General features: G+C 35.9%; 1 protein-coding gene and 1 long non-coding RNA gene across 2 annotated transcripts; one reads left to right on the plus strand and one right to left on the minus strand.

Annotated features, from left to right (window-relative positions):
• Positions 1–503: 503 nt before the first annotated feature.
• Positions 504–3,280, minus strand: LOC114581219. The gene is made up of 2 exons (XR_003703113.1): positions 3,036–3,280; positions 504–797 (listed from the first exon to the last, which is right to left on the minus strand). It is a non-coding gene; the product is annotated as an uncharacterized LOC114581219 (long non-coding RNA).
• A 7,106-nt stretch (positions 3,281–10,386) lies between these two features.
• Positions 10,387–21,308, plus strand: LOC110102634 (enoyl-[acyl-carrier-protein] reductase, mitochondrial). The gene is made up of 3 exons (XM_020831061.2): positions 10,387–10,649; positions 16,326–16,509; positions 20,788–21,308. The coding sequence occupies exons 1-3, from the start codon at positions 10,508–10,510 to the stop codon at positions 21,008–21,010; spliced, it is 549 nt and encodes a 182-aa protein (XP_020686720.1). The 5' UTR covers positions 10,387–10,507; the 3' UTR covers positions 21,011–21,308.
• The last annotated feature ends 419 nt before the right edge of the window (positions 21,309–21,727 follow it).

Genomic DNA, 21,727 nt, shown 5'->3' on the forward strand with positions numbered 1-21,727 from the left:
AATAATAAAAAACCATCCAAAGGAAACCTTAAACTTTTCTATCTTTGCTTTTAAAAGCTCATCCCTCAGCCTCAAAAATATTTTTCCCAAAAACAGCTTTTTAAAGCTCATCCCTCAGCCAAGTTTGAAACAGCTACAAAAAAGTTATCTTCTAGATATACATTATTTTTACCAACTGTTTTTGCTATCTACAAGCGGTCAAAAAGCTGTTTCAAACAAGAACTAAGAAGCATCATCTAACAAGCACTTCAAAAGAAAAAGCAAGTCAGAAATTTAGGCTTCATTTGGGACGACTTTCTTGTCTTAAAGCAGCTTTTTAGTATAAAAACTTTAATTTGTACTAAAAAACAACAAAAAAATTGTCACAAACATAGCCTTAAAAAAGAGTATAGCATCATCTATACACTAAAAGTATAAAAAACATAAGTTTGAGCATATATCTAAAGAATTGATTTTTGCCAAATTGAATAGCATTATACCATCAACAGTCGACACACATGGAATATCATAAATATATATATGATATGAAATTTCATAAAATTATGAGAAATATGGAGGAGGACCACAGAACCACCTTCAGCATATATAACTTCAGCTGAAGTCTGACAAGAAAAGGGCTGAATTACAAGAGAAGGATGACAGAAAGATGTTGATGTTTCAATTGAGATTCCATGCTGTATTAGAAAAGTTATTTCCACAAGACAAAGGATGGAAAATAATAGCAGGCATAACTCCAACAGCACAAAGAGATATAACAAAAGTTGCTCCATAGATTCCTTGCTGCAATATTCCTTTATCTTGATTAAAAGTTTCCAATCAAGAAAAGACAAAAACCTCAGTAGCTGATGAAAAAGGCAGGAAATCGCATCAAATTTCCCACTAAAAAAAGAAGGTGAAGTTGAGCATGCATTAAGGTTTCGTTTGGGGCGACTTTCTTATTGCTTTTTAGTACAAAAAAAGTCAAATTTTTCTACTAAAAAACTGCTTTAAGAAGCAGTAAGAAAGCCGTCCCAAACAAAGCTGTTCGTCCAGTTGGCCAGCATCTACTGTATGTTGGAAGGAGAATGAGTTCCAATGAGCTGGAGGAACAATAAAAAGAAGGGAAATTTACATACATACCACTTTATTTTATGCTAAAAAGAAAAGTACAAGCTCTCTGGGTCTTTCTACAATGAGTCTCTCCTGACTGTAATTTAATGAGATTGATCTTAATGACTGAAAGATACAGAGTTCAAAATCCATTCTAAAGGCCATGGAGGACCCAATATTGAGGTGGATGATGAAGGACGACTAATTTTTAAAAAGACAGAATGTGATACATATAGATGGAAGGCAATCATGCATCAACTAATAACCAATAGTGAACCGTCATTCCTTCTTAGATTGGGCACAATAAATTACATCTTTTTGGGGCATAAGAGCATAAGGTGTGTCAAAAAAGATGTGGTGTGATTGTTGCTCCATATCCAAGCTGGCTATGAGGCATCACTAGAGTAGATATAGACCAAGCGACGATGATTAAAGCATGTCAACAACAACATCATCAAACCTTTATCCCACTACGTGGAATCTGTTACATTAATCTTTTTTCTTCATTGTGTACTATTAAGAGTCAAATTCTCATTTAAATATAATAAAAAAATGTCATTCTAATACTTTCTAACCAACTCTTTTTAGGTTTACTTCTACTTTTCTTAATATAGGGCCAGAAAAATAAAGTCTTCTAGAAATTGAGGAATGAATAGTTCCTACAGTAGGGGAAAAAAACTAAAAGATATACTAGGAGATGATCTGATAAATATACTTCTAACGAATTGATCGGGCTCAAGCTAAGTATAATTGGACTACAAATGCAATAATAGGGCCCATGAACTAGAGTTTGCATAGTTTTTGCTTGCCATCATACAATTTTTTTTTTCTAACTTGATCGTAATCAGGTAGACTTGAGGGCATATCTATAGAATCAAATTCAAATTTCAAAATTTTCATTACACATGGATAACTTTGTCCAAGCATGAGAATTGTGGCATTACAATAATCAATCAAAGGGCCTGTGCTGAAATTGAAAAAGCTACTACGCATTCATAAAACCTTGAATAGTTGAGATAACTCTAACAATGAAGATGAATCAAACCTATACTATAGGAAAACAAAATTTAAATAATTCCTTCATAAGAGGTTCTTTCAATCCAGTTGCCAAAACCAACCTCAAAATTGAGCATCTATCTGAGAATGATTATAGGAAAAAGGTTTTAATAAACTCCAACATAATATAAAAGAATTTACAAAGAACTAAAATAACAAATGAAACATTTGAGCTCAAAACAGGTTTGGACAGTGGTATATCTAGCGCAACCTTGACCCATTTTGACAAGTGATACATGGGCAAATGGTTTCACATGGATTGAGAAGTCAATTCAATTCATGACTCCCATAAGTCTCAGCTAGTATCTACCATGGTTAAGCAAAGTTCAAAAGTGAATTAAACCAACAAAAAAGCATGGTTTGATGAAGTATTTGATGCAAATTAGTGAGCTAGCCAAACAGATTATCAATTTCATTTGATGTAAGTAGGAAACTAGTGATCAGGCATGAGAAACCAAAGAAAGATATAGCTTATAAATTTACACAAAGCTACTTAGAAAGCTGAACTAATAACACAGTTATCAAATCCATTCCTTAAAAAGCTCTAATCTCAAATCTATTCCTTAAAATGAATGATCTTCCTTTTTTCTAAAACAAGAAAACCCATTCCTTTTTTAATCTCGAATTCACTTGATTTAACACTTCTATATATGAGCAAACAAATCGCAATCAGCAATTACAGTAGTTGGAACACATCTCTATAATCAACAAAAACCATCCAGTAAGTACTAACCACTATTTCATTCCCCATTTCCCCAACTTAAAAGATACTCGACAGTTGAATCACGAATCTATTCCTTGTAAGGAGAGAAGTTCTTCATTGGTATACAATTCCAAGACTAGAGGAACAGATATCAAAGCGTTTAACAATATTAGATTAAAACCAATACCGTTCAGAGAGAGAGAGAACGCAATGGATTGCCAGATGAAAAAAAGAGCTCTTTTTTCGCCGTTTTTTCTCGAATTCCCTTGGTGCAAGTAGGGAACTGACAATCCGTGAACTCCAGACGTACGATCGAGATCGGTTCCCGACCTGCACCAAGCGAATTCGAGAGCGCGACGAGATTAACGCATAGTCCGGTAAACAGAGATGAATAAGGAGAAGTCTAAAGCCCTAATTTGGAGATGGAGATGAGGCGGTAGAGAATATAACGGACGGGAAGGTGCCGGGTGCGGTGGGGTCCGCCGATGGACATCCCGTATGCGAGCAACATGAAGATTGCCGTTGAGGGAGCCGGGATAAATCGCAGCCGTTGGTTTTTGGAAGTCGCATGCGGATAGATTGCACGGAGTGAAGAAAATGGGGCCCGCTCGGCCGGAATTTTGCAAACTTGGCCAAGAAGTATAAAGGGATCGTGTCAGACCGGTGACGACGGAATCCACGTGACGTGTCTCTTTACTGATCACGTGCGTAGACTTCCCTCCGCCACGGACCCATCCTGCTCCGAGCAGGCGGAAGTCACGTGACCCGAAATGGTTAATCATTTAAATTAAATTATGTTATTTAATTTTAATTACAGCTTTTGATGCAAATTCGTTTATTCAATTATGATAAATATTTATAATAGATTTTTTAATCAAATATAATTAATTTAAATTTATAATATTATAATGCATTTATTATAATTTTTTAAATAAATTATTAAATTTTAATATATTTAATCATTATGTAAATCATATATACGCTATTTTATACATTTAACTATTTTAAAATAATATGATGATTATTAGTGTTGCGGGCTAGAATATACGCGGCGATAGAGTTAGAAAATTTTCATCCTAGCGTTATATGGATATTCAGCACACAAACATAAGAAAAATGTAACACTAGAATTTTTAAACTCGAAAAAGGAAAAATACTACGGGGACACGTCCAGTTAAAAGAATTCTATTAGAATTTGCTTAGATTACAAGTGGCTAACTCGTCCCTAAAATTGATGATGATCATATTACAATAATCAACTCCTGTGTCAAAATTCAGTTACAAACACAGATTGAAAATCTAGCGATGTCTGGTGGTCGGGTGAAAATTCGGCTTCAACTGACGGTTGGGCGAAAATTAGGTGTCCGTCATCTGTCGGGCAGAACTCCGGCGTCAGTTAGCGGCCGGGTAGATCTTCTGTGTCAGTTAGAGATTAGGCAAAATTGGAAGTCCAGCGGTGGTCGATGAAGAGTCTAGTGGCAAGAGAGCTCTCTTCCTTTTCTTCATTTTCTTCTTTCTCTTCTTGTTTCCTTCTCTTCTCGTCTTGCTTGGGGTCCCCTCTCATGAGAAATGAGAAGCCTATTTATAGTTTTCTAAGAGTGGCTTGACTAGCAAATAGGAGAAATATCAAGAGTAAATTGAGAGTGATTTGAATGGAAGGTCGATGTTGAATCCCTTGAACGTGGAGTGTTTATTGGGCATTTGAATGTCCTAATAATATCAGAATTTGATGATCTTGGGGACGTTGGATTTGTCTCGTTGAGCCGCATGATTCGACTATAAGCACATCACATTTGGAAACTGTTTGGTAATCCAAATTATGGATTGAACCTTCCAAATGTGCTTAGGGTCTTTGATTTGGACCCATTTGAGCTCGGATTTGATGTCGTTGGGTTTGTATTTTTGAGACGTTCAGTTCGACTATAAGTTTACTAAAATCAGAGTTCATATGGTTTCCAATTTAATTTTTGAAGTTTCCAACTTGGTTTTTTGATGATGTATCAATTAGATTCAAATATATATGAGGATGACACGTGGCCTTACTAGCAGATAAACTCTATGACTAGTGACTTAGAACCTATATGGAAATGAAAAGAAAATAGCTTCTTGAAAAAAATCTATAAAAAAGCTCAAGAGGCTCAAAATCTCACGTAGCCAAGATCCCATATGCTCATTTTACCCTTTATTTATAGGGATCCAAGTGTTATAGTAGATATTATATTAAAAAGAATAAAAAATGTTTTGACTTAAATGATTCTCAATATTGATTGCCCTAAACATGTGCCGTCTCATGATTGAATGAAGTGGACAACATTGGACGGTATCTGGCGTGAGTTCAATAGTGTCTAGTAGGTTCAGGTGAATACACTTGGATGAGTTCATTGGCAAGTGTTGAGGTGAGGGGGCCTACGATTGGCCGCAAGCTGATTGAGATTGCTAGTGACTTTTGATGAAGACCTCGGATCACCTTTGAAGAGAAAGGCGAGTAAGTTGTTTGAGGGAAAGAAGAGGAGCATGTGGAATGGTCACGACAACACTAGTTCAGGGCCCGTGAGTAGTGGCTTTCCTACAGTAAGTTCGATATTTATGAATGAAGATGTTCCCTCTGAAAGAGAGTGAATGATTATATCAACTATCTTCTCATGATGTTAATTCAATTCCAACATATTAGTTGGACTGCATCTGCCAAATAATAATTTCTCTTACGTTATCACAATATATTATTGAAAAAACGAGGGGGGTTTCTATAATTTTCATGCAACATTTCAATGCGCACAATTTCTAAAATTTATGAAACTATTTTAATGAACAGAACAATTGTCGAAACTTTAAAACACATAAAAAATTGCATCTAATTTTGTGATTTTTAATCACAAAATCCAAAATTATTGTACAATTGCTCATACCTTTCAACCAAAACAAAATGATATATAAGATAGTGAGTGATTTTTTTTTTCTAAAAAAAACAAATATGAATATTTAATTACTCCAAAAAATACAAATAAGTTTCTATCATTAGATATCATAAATTCAAATCTTTCTCATTTGTTGGAAGCCATTAGCTAAATTCCAAATGGACCAACACAAACAAACAAATAAAATATTTCTTAAAAATAATAATAATTTATTGAATGAGAAATATAACAGTAATTATATTTCTTCAAAAAAATAGAATTATAAAATATAAAAGAGTTTGATTAAAGTATTATATTGAATTAAATACAGTATATTTATTATTAAATTATTATTTTAATAATATTTTTTAATCTTAAAATTTTGCTATTTTGATAATATAATTAAGTAATTAATTATTCTTAATATTAGTTTATAAGAAGGGCTTAGAAAATAATAATTAGAGAACATTAGTTAATTTTAGTTTTAAAAGGATTATAAATAAATCTTTTCATATTATATTTAATTATGTTTATATTAATACTTTCATTATTATTAATTCATTACATAGCACATTTCTAAAACAAAAAAGATTTTAGTACAATTGTGAATAATTTAGAGAGAAATTAAGATGTTAAACTACCAAATTGTGATTATTATTTTTTAGTTACATAAAATATTATTTTATAAGATCAGAGAACTCTTTAAAAATATTATGATAAAATTTTTTATTATTCATTTATCTATATTTTTTATTTTTTTATATAAAATAAAAATGATTTATGATGCAATATCATGGTTTGTGCGAGTCTGTTAATACTTTTATATATTAATGTGAGGATTCTAGAGAAGAGAATTCTTTGATGGTTCAATTAGGGGTGTAAGTGAGTCAAGCCAGCTCTGATTTGAGTTGATAAATTGCTCATGAACCAAACTCGATGAGCTAACGAGTTAAGTTTGAGCCAGCTTTGACTCGACCCATTAGCTTGTGAGCCTGTTCGTTTAAAAAATATCAAAGCAAAACACACTTAAAATATATTTGCATTTAGGATTTTGAGTACAATTGTTAAAAATGGTTAAGAATTATATCTAAATTATTTATATTAAGTGATCATTTATTCATTTTCTTATAATTTCTCAGTTCTTTTATAATTTTAATATAATATTTGCTTGAATCATAACCATTTTCTCGTTTTCATAATAAATGAGCCGTCTTGAAGTCATAGAATAAACTTCGAGCTTGAGCTCGAACTCGATTAACTAATCAAATACAAGCTAAAGGTGACTCAAGCTCAGCTTGGCTAATTTACTCCCCCAGGTTCAAGAGCTCCATCTGTGAGCATTTACATCAACCATTAATTTTCAATAATGCCAGCCAACAGCTATCGCTCACACCCACCACCAATATTTGTTGTTAACAGTCACTTAGGTTTTGTTCGGGATGACTTTCTTAATGCTTATAAAAATAATTTTTTAAAACAAAATTAAAATTTTTGTACTAAAAAGCTGCTTTAAAAAGTAGTAAAAAACCCGTAGGCTTCGTTTGGGACAACTTTCTTACTGCTTCTTAAAGCAGCTTTATAGTTCAACAATTAAAAAATTTGAACTATAAAACTGCTTTAAGAAATAGTAAGAAAATTATCTCAAAAGAAGATTTACTTTCATTATTTGTCATTGGCCCTTCTATACGAAGCCAACGTTCGCCTTCCTCAATCACGAATTGACGATAGCATTCTTCGCCATATTTTAATACCCATTTTTCATTAATATATCAACGAACATATTTGTTGCATCCTGGAGTATTCGCGGCGGTATAGAAAATATATAGTTTAACATCTTAGCATTATACGAAGATCCAGCACACAATCAGATAAGAGAGAGGGTGTAGCATTCATAAGTGACACCAGAGTTTTTACGTGAAAAACCCCTGAAATAGGGGGAAAAACCACAGGGCCTGGCCCAGTTTGAATGAATCCATTAGTATTTGCAGTTGATTACAAATAAGGCCCTTCCTTGGGAGAAGGCCTTGGCTTGATGATACAAATAAACATCATCTAGAGTGCATTACATGGTAGGAGTTACAATAATCAATAAAAGCATGTTTATTTGGTTCGAAGGGCCTTTGTCAGCAAGAGACAGAAATCAGAAGGACCGTAGTCAGCAGGAGACCGGGGTCAGAAAGACCATTGTCTGTTGATGGAGGTCGGAAGGACCATAGTAGGCGACGGAAGTCAGAAGGACTGTAGTAGACAGGAGACCGGGGTCAGAAAGATCGTTTTCTGTTGATGGAGGTCGGAAGGACCATATTAGGCGACGGAGGTCAGAAGGATCGTAGTCGACAGGAGACCTGGGTCAGAAAGACTGTTGTCTGTTGATGGAGGTCGGAAGAACCATAGTAGGTGACGGAGGTCAGAATGACCATATTCAGCATGGGACCAGGGTTAGAAAGACTGTTGTCTGTTGATGGAGGTTGGAAGGATCATAATAGGCGACAAAGGTCTAAAAGACCGTAGTCGGCAGGAGACTGGGGTCTGGAAGACCATTGTATGGTGATGAAGGTTGAAAGAACCATAATAGGTGATGGAGGTCAGAAAGACTGTAGTTGGCAGGAGACTGGGGTCTGAAAGACCGTTGTTGGCAGGAGATAGGGTCTGAAAGATCATTGTCTGATGATGGAGGTCGGAGTGACCATAGTAGGCGACATATGTCAGGAGGACCATTGTCGGCAGGAGATAGGGGTTTGAAAGACCGTAGTAGGAGGGCGGTGTTTCAGGATAACTCTCAGCGTCAAGTGGTGGCCCGAAAGAAGTATGGGCGTCAGGTGGTGGTCCGGTGGAAGTCCGGGTCTCACGTGGTGGTCTGGTGGAGCACAGGGCTTTAAGTGGTGGTCCGGCGGAGCAACGGCGTCGGGCGGTGGTCCGGCATAGGTGAAGGCCTTAAGTGGTGGTCCGACGGAGCAACGACGTCAAGCGGTGGTCCGGTGGAGGTAAGGGCCTCAAGTGGTGGTCCAGCGGAGCAACGGCGTCAGGCGGTGGTCCGACGGAGGTGAGGGCCTCAAGTGGTGCTTCGGCGGAACAACGGCGTCAGGCGGTGGTCCGGCGGAGGTGAGGGCCTCAGGTGGTGGTCCGGTGGAGCAACGGTAGTGGTCTGGCGAAACTCAGGTGGTGGTCGAGGAGGAAAGGAAGCAAGAGCGATCTTCGATCTCTCTCTTTTTTCCTTAGGCTTGGGTCCTCTTTTCAAGAGGAGAGGGAGCTCTATTTATAGATTTATGGAGTGGCATGGCCTGTAAATAGGTGAGAGATCAAGGGTAAATGAGGAGTGGTCGGATGAACGGCCGATGTTGAATCTCTTGATCATGCACTGTTCTTTAGGCATTTGAAGGCCTTAATGATGTCGGAATTTGGCGATCTAGGGCTCGTTGGATTTGTCTCGTCAAGCCGCTCGATTCGAGTATAAGCTTATTATGTTTGAAAACCGTTGGTAATCCAAATTGTGGTTTGAACCTTCCAACAACGCTTCGGGTCATTGATTTGGACCCATTTGGGCTCGGATTGAGTCGAATTTTGTGTCGTTGGGTTTGTATTTCCGAGACACTCAGTTTGACTATAAGTTTGCTGAAATCGGAGTTCGGATGGTTTTCGAATTTTAATTTCGGAAGTTTCCAACTGCATTTTGCATCGAGATTCGTGCCCGATCAAGATAATTTTTTGTCAAACGCATCAATATTAAAATTATTTTTTTTCCTTTTTATTATTTTTATAAATTATGATATTAAAAATATAATGTTATTTTTAAGTCGCATTTTACTCATTTATATGTGCTGAATTTTTTGTGCAAAGTTAACAAAATAAGCTCACATTCAGAAGCCTTTAATGTTCTAAGTGAGTTTTACCTTAACCCATAACGACCTATTTTTTCTCTAGATGGATAAGTCAAATTCAGGTTGAAAATTTCCATTATCGGGTTGGGTCATTTTTTCAGGACAAACATGCACTTGATATTTAACACGGGTTGACACCTTAATCAGCTCGGCTAGAGGTTCAACCGAGTCAAGATGGCTTGAGCTCGACGAGTTGAGCTTATCGAGCTTGCAAGTTGAGCTTGAACACAATTTCGAGCTTGACAACTTAACGAGCCCGAGTTCGAACACCCTTCTACTTGACTAAGCTTGTGTAGCATTTAGTGGAAAATGAAAATGATCCATGCAAGAAGATGAAAACGACGAAGGCGGGAAGGAGCGATGCGGGGAAAATGAAATAGCGAGAAAATGAAAACCATGGCTTGTTTGGACTTCGAACGCGGGGCTTGTGCCTGTGGGAGACGCGGACGACAGGGTGCTTGTGTTGGCGAGAAGATGCGGACAAAGCATGCGCTGGCACAGGCACTGACGCGGGATCATTAATAGGCTCAAAGTGAGGCTCGTGCTCGACTTTTGAGCTCAACTCGAGCTCGGTATTTGATAATCGAGCTCGGCTCGAACACAACTTGACTTAGCTTAAATAGACTCGTTTGCACCCTGCCTGCCTAAAACCGGTTGAAATCCAGAATGATGACAACATCTAAGCCGTGCATTCAGATTTCGAGCGAACGGTGCAGATTTGCCAACAGAAAGTTTGATCAAAATTGTAATATCTCGTCGGCTTTTTCTCGCTCTACTTTCAGCTCACCGATCCCCAGCTTCGCCGACGAGCGGGGCACCACCAGCACCGTGATTGGATCAAAGGGAACTTCTCAAATCGCTATACGTCTTCGTAGGACTCTTCGACGATGCTGCATTTACGGAGGATTTCGCCTATTGGTTGCCGGAATCCTATTGTTTGGGACGGGATTAGGGCTTTCTCGTCGACCGAACAGTCTTCCATTAAGAAGTCTGTCACTTCGGTCTTGGATTATCTTTCTCTGAAACCAGGTATTAAAACTGTCCTTCAATTATGAGTTCGATCCTTGAGGAGATCTCCATCAATGATGCTTAACTTGAGATTTTGTTTCATTGGGAATTTTGTCAGTTTTGAACTTTTAATATTTATAAGGAATTTTTCCTTTGCCAACTGAAAATTCCCACTTTAGATCGTGCATCTTCAACTCGATGAAAGAGCTTCAAAAGTTTTGGATCTTTAATTAAAAAATGAATTTTAAGGAACTTCTTGAGATCTATGACCATCTCTTCATCGTTCCTTGTGATGATCATATCGTCGATATATAGCAGTAAATGATTGATCGAACTTTGTTCAACTATGAGTAGTCGGCTTTTGATTGAATGAATTGACATATTGAGTTTAGTAAGAAAATCTGTGGAACCAACTCCGCGATGCTTGTTTGAGATAATATAAAGATTTGTTGGGTCGACATAGTAGTTGCTCCTCTGTCAGTGAGAACAAAGAGGATGCCATATCAACTTATTTAGAAATTCTACATGAAGAAGGGCTTTTTGAACATCCATTTGATGTAGGCTTTAATTCGGAAAAACAACTCCACTTTGAAGGCAACGTGATATACTAAGTTTTGGCACCGAGTTGAGGTTCTCAGTCTTGTAGATTCCTTCCATTGAATGAATCCTTTGGCAAGAAACTGTTGCCTTATATCATTGGATGGTGTTGTTAGATTGATGTTCAATTTTGAAAACCCATTTGCATTTGATAGATTTGCGACAAGGAGGAAGATAGACCATGATCCATGTGTTGGTTTCTTCAAGAGCTTGAAGTTCTAGTTGCACAGCTTCAAATCAATTAGGAGCTTTACCAATCTGCTTCTATCTGGCTTTTTCAACCAAACAAGATATATTTAACAAAAATATTCGATGAGCAAATGAGATGTTGGAGTAGAAAACATATTGATTGAGTGGATATTTCACTCCAGCCGTGGGAGAATAGATTGTTCTTGGGGTAAGAAATGCTGTGTGGTTAACTTGGTAGTCTTAGAGATGAGTTAGTGTCCATATTTCCTAAACTTATGAAGGGAAAATGTATTTTTGAGACATAAGAGTTGTGATTTTTATGTTAATGTTTATGTTTTTGGGATATGGGAGCCCTTGTTGATGATTTTCATGGTATTTAATCTCAGGAGATGGACGATGATTGTGGTTTGGCTATGAGTTGGAGTTGGTGGGTGTTAAGTTACTTTGGGCCATTGGTGGTTTAGTTGGATTGATATAAGTAAAATGGGATAGTTTTCCTGATTTCTGATGTGGACGTAGAAAAGGATAAATGTTTTCATGAAAGATGATGCCACTAGAGTTGAAAAATTTCCTTATGTCCAAGTTGAATATTTGATATTTTGTTTGACCAAGAGTATAGCCAAAGAATGCGCTACGAAGGGCATTTACATCAGTTTGTGTATTGCTAGATTGGTTGCAAAACACCCAAAAATACAAAAATGTGAATAAATGGGTGGCTTTTGATATACAACTTCATGAGGTGATTTGCGAGGTAATAAGGATGTTGGCAAGTAATTTATAAGACAAGTTTTTTTATGCTTTCTCCACAAAAATCCAGTTAAGATTCTTTTTCGCATTTAGATCTAATAAAGAAAGATCATTTCTAATATTTTATAACCAAGTCTTTTTAGGTCTACCTCTAACTTTCTTAACATAGTTTAATCACGTTGCAGTAAAAAAGAAATATGTGCTAAATTTTACAAAATTCAATCATTGAGAATAAGAGAAACTAAGATAAGAGATCTTCAAATTGAAGAACCAAACATCACATCAAGAAAAGATATTACTTGCTCTAAAAACATCCAATATTTATTTGCATCAAGAGAAAACTAAAAGAAATTGCCTTCAATGAGATATCCATTCAACTAAAGTGAAAATAAAATAGAATTAAAATATGATATTTTGTAGACCCACATTTATAATAAAAAATCACCCATAATTTACAATTGAAAATAGAGTCAATAGCCATATCTAAACCTATCCAAATTGCGAGAATGATAGATTCAATAAATGTATTGGGTAGTTAGGTTGAGTTAAGAGTTAATGGTAGGTCTTAGTAGTCATATGCCTATAATGTGTATTATAGAGGTGGCTTATGAGTTCTTGTGATTTTATAATTACTTTTCTATGAAAGTATTAGGACATGAATGAAATGAATTAAAGCCCCTTTGCTATGATTCTCTTCTTCCTCTTTTAAATCCATTTTCTTTAGAGTTTTTGGTATTGTGGAATCGTTGTTTATCTCTCATGAGGGTCATAACAATTGACACTCTTGTTGATCCTTTTCACCACTATCGGGTGCTACGTCTCCTATTTTTCTAGCTTCACTGCTTTGTTTCCTTCGAGCTTTACCCTTTTATCATACACTGTTGATTTTTTCCCAACACCCACCATATTACATTCTCCAATTTCTTGATCTCCTACATCCATGAGGATTCATCATGCCTTGCCTCCAAAGCTAACATCCGCATGGATCCACATCATCTCAAACTGCATCGACTTCAAATCCATTCCCACTAGCGTGCCCTTTCTAATCCATATTTCTCAATTCCGGGCATCGTGATTTTACGATCCCACGCATTTTCGACATTCATGATTCTAGAAGTGACTGATTCACACAATGAGATCCTCAATATATTAGTCCTTGTTGACGCTTCAAATCCCGTCATTGGCATTCCCTAAATCTCTAGCAAATGCAACACATTCTTCCTCACTATATCTCTCACCACCTCGTCCCATTTGCCAATTCTCCCACCTTCCATCTTCTTCTTTCTCTTGTTGGGTCTTCCAAATATCCATATTTGCATTTGATAGCTTGGTCCACCTCTGAACCTCCGCGCAAAGCCATTCACCTTGAACACCATCCAAATCCACCTTCATTTTCAACCCCCACAACCCCTTTCCCAAATTCATGCTCTTATCAATCTCCACTCTCACTTCATTTTCTTCTTCCTTGATATCAATCGCTGATTGATTAGATTCAAAGTCAAATATGAGCAAAACTTGCCTCCCACGACCTAGTTTGTTTAAGAAGAGCTCCCACGGCTCCACCACATTATTAAGATTTAGGCCACATTATCTAGTTTTTTAGTTCATCAACAAAGGAAAAGTGCTCTGCAATGTATTTAGATCCTTAATAAATGGTAAACACCTTCACGAGCTCCTTGTGTGATCTAAACAGGCATCTACACTCACCCTTATGCTCTAGTGGTCCAAGTACCAATTTAAACTTGAGCTTCTTTCAATCAATATAGTTTTGTCTCCCCTGCAATTTGTGTACTCGACATTCATAGCATGTTCATAACAATCCCAATTGCATTACTACAATTGCAAAACACATAAAATCGAGTGTACAAATGGTTGTTGATTCCGTCGCCACCGAAGGATCCTCAACTAGAAGTGTGGCTTGATGGTTGCCCACCTTCTGCAATCCGCCAATATTTTTTGCCTAACTTTCTGACTTGAAGATTCTGCCCAAGTTTCCTATATGGATTTATCCTATTTGTTATGTGATTCTACCTAGAGGGCAAGTTTGATTTTGAACGGGTCAGTAGTGATAGGATTAATAAATGCATTGGATAGTTAGATCAAGTTAGTAGGTAATAGTAGGTTATAGTAGTCATAGGTCCATAATGGGTATTATAATTCTTAGTAGGTTTTTGACGTCTTATGAGTCAATATGATGTTATAAATATTCCTCTGGAGTTTTAGGGCATCAATGAATTAAAAATCCATTTTGATGTGATTCTATTCTTCCTTTTCTCAATCCCTTGTTTTTCTTGGACTCATGGGCATGTCCTTGAATCATTGTTTATCTCTCAGATCCTTTGAGGTTATTAAAATAAAAATAAAAATATAGCGCAGTGGCAGCAGCTTTATGATCGTAGGGAGCCGAAATAGAACGTAATTGGAAGCTCCTTAATAGTAGGAGCTTTGATTTGTTAAGGTATTGTAATAGGAGTGTAAGAAAGGGATGGAAGTTCCGTAATAGCCAACGGTATAAAACTGACAGGAATTGTTAATGGAATCACATGAATCACTTATTGTGGCTCACATGGGATCAGAAGTCCCGCAACGGGAGGAGAATCTAAGGAGTAGTTCTCCATCGTCAAGCTTGTTTAATTTTCTCTAGAGACAAAGTTGTTGTACTGATTATCTTTACTCTTGGTATAAGTGCCCTGTAAATGATTTTAATCAGTAGCTTCTTTACCGCATTGTAAGGGGCTTAGGGTTTTAGTCTCAGCCAGGCATGGAGATATTAAGGAAAGAATAAATATCTTGAATGAGCCTTTCTGCGAAGTCTGGTTTCACATTTAACGTGATTAAACTCTTGTTTCTTCAAGAAAACTTGCCTGTGTTTAATTTTCGATGTAGTAATTCAATTGTCTTCAATGTCCTTAACCAGATGTGTTCTGTTTAACTTGAGTTAGTTGAATTGTTCTTCACCTCCTTATATGCATCCCTGAATTTAAAGAAGTTCCTACTTCCTCGCTTGTGACTTTAGAAGTCACTTCTAAAGTATTTTGGTTTCTGTTTTTGAAGTAACTTTAGATATTTGATGTGAATGAGTCGAAGAAGCGATACATTTTTTGTGGTTCCAAACAATATTACATCAAACAATTCAAAATTTTGAACTAAAGGTTGATACAGGAAACCAAATTGCTCTTTTGAGTATTGTTTCATGTGCTAAGGTGAGCCTCAAGCAGTTACTGGTAGGCGCAAAAATATAACCAGCAATAGATTGCAATATGATTAAATCATTAAGAGGATAATTATCATGAAGAATTATTAGATGGAAGGAGTTTGGAGGATTTAGAAGGTGATTAGGTTTTCCTGGACGAGGAGGATTTGCCAGGTTGGTTTTGAAGTTGGTGAGTCAGCTAAGAAATTGAAACACTAAGGGAGGAAGTGAGGGGTTCTGATGGCAATGGTGTTGGATTATGATGGAGATCATAGAAGTTTGACTTCAGGTATTGAGATTTACAGCACATAAATAGAGCAGGTTGTCAAGACAATGTATATAAAACTGAATAATCTTCCAAGTCCTTTTTAAAAGTTGGTAATAGTAATTTGGTCTTTAACTGATTATCTAATAAACCTGATAATTGAGCATAAATGTCATGGGTTAAATTGGAAGGGCAAAACACTCGTCTTCAAAAGGAAGCAACAGAACTGAGAAAATAGGAAAATTATCAAATCAAAATGGAAAATTCCTTGTGTGAAAAACATCCTCTTAATTTTGCGGTTAAACTTTGGGAGTAAAGGGCGTAATTTATATATATTAGTTTGTTTTATGAGTTAATAAACCGTAAAATTTCCAAGGTAATATTTCAGTTGCCCAAAGTATTTGTCACCACCAAAAAAGATCTTCACTTTGTATCTACCAACGACCAGTTACTAATTTGGAATAGAATTCAATGTTTTAAATCTTGATTTGATGGTTCAGATACATATCTGACTGCAACAATGTTTTGCACTGGCCTTTCATACTGATTTGTTGTTTTTCCTTTGTTTAATTAAATCAACTCTATTGTATCTTGCTCAATCAAAAAAATTAATGAATAGATTGTGATTCAATAAGATTTGAAAAATTTTCTACTTGAGACAATTGGAACTGCATGCTTATTTGAATTTTTATTGAATCATTGAAAGGAGGAACTTTGGTACACAATTGTGGAGATAGTGATGTGGGAAAAGTTGTGATACAATTGGCCAAGGAACGGAAACTTCAAACTATTAGTATAATTGAGGACAAACCAGGCAACCCTGAAACAATTGAAGAGCTTAAGGCACTTGGAGGGGATATAGTTGTTCCTGAAAGCTACACAAAGACATGGTATGACCTTTAATTCTTTGTTTGATGTAGCATGCTTTTGATAACCTGATTTGTATTTAAGCATAACAAAACTATTTCTTCTTCAACTGTATGTGTATTTTGTGTTGTGAACTCTTGAAAATATTAGAATTTCAAATAAATCATATATGCTTGTCATTTTGAAGAACTTGGTATCATTATGAGCCAAATGAAACATCAAGGTGAGAGAATGTCATGTGAACCAAGAAGAAAGCAAAATATCCTTGGCCAAAAAAAATAGTTGGTATTATTAAGCTTTAGTGATGTTTGATTACGAAGGATTTCAAATATCCCTCATATTCTTGAGGTTACGATGATGATGATAATGATAACCGTTTATGCCACTTTGCTTCAAAATACGCTTTTGGCATCTCTGACTCGTCATTGCGACTAATAATTGTTGGTGAAATTTCATGCATCTCGTGTAAACTCTTTGTCGCTCGAAATGGAACTTATATAACTTGGGATCAATTTGAAGGAGTCCTCTGTACGTTGTGACTAGCAACAAATATATTAGACTTTGCAGCACATAAGATGCTCCTTTCATGTAACTTGACTGGCAAGCCAGTACCATTAGAGCAACTCCTCTAACTATTTTGCTGTATAACGGAAAAGTCATTGCTATGATTGGTCTAATTGGAATATTTTCTTGGCATTTGACTTCCTGTAGTTCTAATGATCTGGCTTGACTTTTCTGTGGTAAGAAGATTCTGGTTGGTTTAAAAAAAAAAGGTTAAAAGAAATGGAATTGTAGAATCTGTAATTGTTTGCTTAAGTCCCTCTCTCTTTGTAAATCATTGAAACAGCTTTGTCCTCTTCATCAATATGTATATCTTCTCGAATATCTTAATTTAATTTTTATCTAAGTGCTTCTGAGTAAAAAACAATAATGAAAATTATTTAACCTTTGTTATAAATGTGTTGAAGACATCTCTTCTGATTTTCAGTATCCATGCTGTTATGGTATTAGAAACCGATGGCAATGATAAGAAAAAAAAAAAAAAAACAAGGAAAAGATGTTCGAGGGGTATATATGACTGGATAGGGTGATCAACACAATCATTTACCTTTCTAATTGGTATTGCGCAGCATGTATAAGGCAACCAAACGAGTGGAATATGTGAGGGGAACAGCTTGAATGAATAAGGGGAAAAATAATATGATGAGGACACATAAAGTTCACATCTGTAGAAGTATAAATGCTTTTAGTGAACTAGTCATAATAGCAATAGGCTTTCTAAGAATGGGAGTAACCTAAAAATATACTATGGATGGATTGACGAGACAAATGCAGAAAAAATACAACCAAGATGTCTAGTTGGAGATAAAAAAGGGAGATTCCCTTAACTAGAGAATGAAAAAGGGGAAAACATCTCCAATAATTGTAAACATAGATGATTAATAAGATAACATGTAGTTTAATTGCATCACTTCGAAATGATAAGGGACATTCATATGAAACATTAGGGTACAAGCTATGATGCACCGACACGGACACGGCGACACGGACACGACACGACACCGACACGGGACACGGCAATTTTTAAAAATATAGGACACGGGTACGGCATGGACACGACATAATATTTTTTAATATAATATATAATAATTTTTAAAAGACACTCCAATGCCGTGTCGGACACGTGTCCATGCCGTGTCCGACGCGTGTCCGTGTCCGACACTGCATACCCTCTCTAAGTGTCGTGTCGGTGCATCATAGGGTACAAGCAACATCAAGCAGATGATGATGCTTGCATTTAACAAGCCTTTTTTGTTAAGGCATATGAGGATGTGGAATTCGTTTAATGATTTCATTGTCAATATAAAATGATCATAATTGAGAATGCATGTGTTCAAGAGCATTATAAGTACTAAGAATTTTAATCGGAGGAGAAAATTGAACTTTTATTTATTGATAAAAGTGCAAAAGACAAACAAAATTTGAGAGCCGCTTATCATCAAGTATACCTAAGTAACATGAGAATGATCACCAATGAAACTAATAAAATACTTGATATAAATTTGTAAGAATAAGGCTAGGGCCTAAAATATTAGAATGAACCAACTCAAATGGAGCACTCTTATGACTTTACCTAGTTGAAAGAAAAGACATTTGATGAAATTTACTAAGTTCATGAGCATTACATTCAAACTTAGATCAAAAGGATGGAATGGTATCGAAGTTGATCAAAGTTGTAGTAGCGCCGCTTATATTAAGTAATGTTTGATTAGAAAGTAGAGGGAATTGTGTTTGTCGAGTAGTAAATTCTTCCAGCTTCAAAGTCTCCACAAATAATCTTTCTCATACTAAGTTCTCAACAAGTATTGTGAGAAGAATGAAAGGCCATAAAGCAATTATTTGATACTCTTGTAGTTCATGAATGGTGAATTGATTGGAGACTTCGGCACATATAATAAATTTGAGAGGGATAAGTTTTATAGAAGAGAGACAAAGCCTTTGCAAAAGATAGGCAAAGGAGTACCATCAACACCAAGGATGTGTTAGAAAATAAAGGTCAAGAGAGAATAAATGTTTGTTATCTATCATGTGTGAAAAAAAATCAAAATCTAGCTAAGTGCATAAGGCAATTGTAACAAAACTGAAGGAGGAAATAATATGACAGGAAAACATATATGTATGTGTATGTTGAACGAAGCAATCAAAATCTTTCTAAGAAACTGTGATAGATCTTGGAGTTTAGGATGATGGTGGTGGGAGAACATGCATGTAAGATCTAAATGCATATGAGGCAGTAGAAGGATATCCAAATTTGAACTAATATTGCTCTGAAGGATGATTTGTACACTTGAGGTGAGAGCATGCAGAGAAGGGCTTCCCCCCACATCCACACCCCTCTCAGTCTAGCCTTCATGACCATAGCAAGAGTATTTTAGTTAGAAATCAGCACAAAGAGAGAGAACTTAGTCACCCCAAGAAGATATGGATGAAGATCAGAGAGAAATTTGGCAACCAAGGACTCATTGTTTTGGTGTCAAACTTTTGGATCAATTTTATAAGGTTTGTACTAAATTAAATTATCCCACTTTTACCATAGGGTACTATAGTAGTCCTCGATGGGACAAATCATTTTATTATTGAGAAAGTGTGATAATGGTACAAATATAGATCTTGGAGTTGTTACTTTCTTAAAAGTAGAGCAGAAAAAATCCTGCGTTGCCTTAGTGATCTCTAGAACTATGATTATGTAAGAGAAAGGGTAATATAGATTAAACTAACCAATGAAAATAAACAAATAATTATTTTTTGTCCCATCAAGGTATTAAGTTTAAAAAAAAAATTGAAGTATAGAATCTATAATGGTTTGCTCAAATCCCTCTATATAAAACCTTAAAACAGTTTGTCTTTTACATCAATATGTAAAATCTTATGTATTGTTACAACAACAACAACAACAACAACAACAACATCAAGCCTTTATCCCACTACGTGGGGTCGGCTACATGAATCCTTTTTCTCCATTGTGCCTTGTTAAAAGTTAAATTCTCATTTAAATCTAATAAAGAAATGTCATTTCTAGTATTTTTCAACTAAGTCTTTTTAGGTCTACCTCTACCCTTCTTAACACAAGTCAAATCTAATATATCTACTTTCCTAACTTGGTCATCGGAAGAAAAATTTATTGTGTTCGGATAGCGTACCGAGCGGTACCGAGTGGTACCATTGTCGGTACCGAGCGCTTAGTGATGTGATGTTTTTTTTATTGGTCTCTGGACACGTTTGGTGTCCGGACACAATAATCTCTCCATCGGAAGATCGCTGTTTTATGTGACCAAACCATCTAAGACGACTCTTTCTAATCTTATCATTCATTGGAGCTACTCCAACCTTTTCACATATATGCTCATTTCATATCCTATCTCTAAGAGCAATGACACTCATCTACCTGAGCATCCTCATCTCTGCAACGCTTAACTTAATAATATGCTTCTCTTTTAATGGCCAATATTCTGCACCATAAAGCATTGTAGGTCTAACCACCATCATCGAATTTTCCCTCTGGGGGGACTTTTCTATCATACAACAAGCCCGATGCATTCCTCCACTTTAATCATCAAACTTGAATTCTACTAATAATATCCCCATCTATTTCACCATCACTCTAAACAATAGACCCAAGATATCTAAAACGTGCACTCTTATAAAAAACAATAAAGAGAATTATATAACTTTCTTGTTATTATATTGAAGAATATATTATGATTGTATCATCTGAGACTCATTTCTTCTACTTCCTCCAGGTATATGAAAAGGTTGGTGAATGAACTTACTCCTACAGCTGGTATAAATTTAGGTGAAGGCTACCAGGCTACGGCGGTCGGCAAGGCGGTGGTTGACGGCGGAACCTTTGTTTCATTTGGCAAGAAACTCCCCTCTCATGTTGTTTATGATGGCGCCGATCGTAAATCTATTGGATGGGATGAGTTTGCTAAGGCCAAGAAGCTCAAAGTTGTTAACATGTAATGTCTATCCAATTCTCTTCAGCTTTCTTCCCAAACCCAGTGCTTTGATCCTTTATCCCTACTTCAGCTGCTGCTAAGTTTCATCTCACACTGCTAATAAGGGTAAAAAAAAAACTTAGGAGAATCAGGCAAAGTTTCTGAACTGACTTCCATATTGTAAGTCACTTCAGGAAAAGAAGTTTATACTTGAAGGGATTGTGCAAACCATGTCTTATTCGCATTTATGTTTTTCATTTGTGTTTATTCAAACTTCAGGCTGTCCATTTATGCTCTGTATGTGTGCCAACGGTCCTTTTTCATTCTTTTATGGTAGAAAGCTTTTTTTTGTTAACTAAATAACTTATTTGCACTAGTTTTTATTAATTAAGATTAGCTTATTTTACTTAGATTATAATATTAGGTGTATCATTCAATTACTTATCAGTGTTATGATAACTTTTTTATAAAAATAGTTATAATTAAAATATGAAAATAAAATTTATTAATTCCTTCAAATTTCTTAATTATCATTTAATCTCTATAATTATATAATCTATCATCATCAATCTTTATACTCTTATATAATCCATCACACTCAGATCTAAATATACATGAGAAGGGATGTCAAACCAGAGAGAAGGGAAGATTTGGGATTGGTACACGTTGTTCTTAGGGGTGTCAATTTTTGACACGATCCGAAACACGACCCGAACCCGACCTGGAAAAATTCAGGTTGGGG

This window comes from Dendrobium catenatum, unplaced genomic scaffold, assembly GCF_001605985.2.
Source record: "Dendrobium catenatum unplaced genomic scaffold, ASM160598v2 fragScaff_scaffold_1608, whole genome shotgun sequence".
In the NCBI taxonomy this organism is placed as follows: domain Eukaryota; kingdom Viridiplantae; phylum Streptophyta; class Magnoliopsida; order Asparagales; family Orchidaceae; genus Dendrobium; species Dendrobium catenatum.

Excerpts from the sequence above, each read along its gene's own strand:
- LOC110102634 (XM_020831061.2), top strand. The coding sequence starts at position 10,508 with ATGCTGCATTTACGGAGGATTTCGCCTATTGGTTGCCGGAATCCTATT. Across the intron at positions 10,650-16,325 it reads TTATCTTTCTCTGAAACCAG|GAGGAACTTTGGTACACAAT; the intron begins GTATTAAAACTG and ends AATCATTGAAAG. Across the intron at positions 16,510-20,787 it reads GAAAGCTACACAAAGACATG|GTATATGAAAAGGTTGGTGA; the intron begins GTATGACCTTTA and ends TACTTCCTCCAG.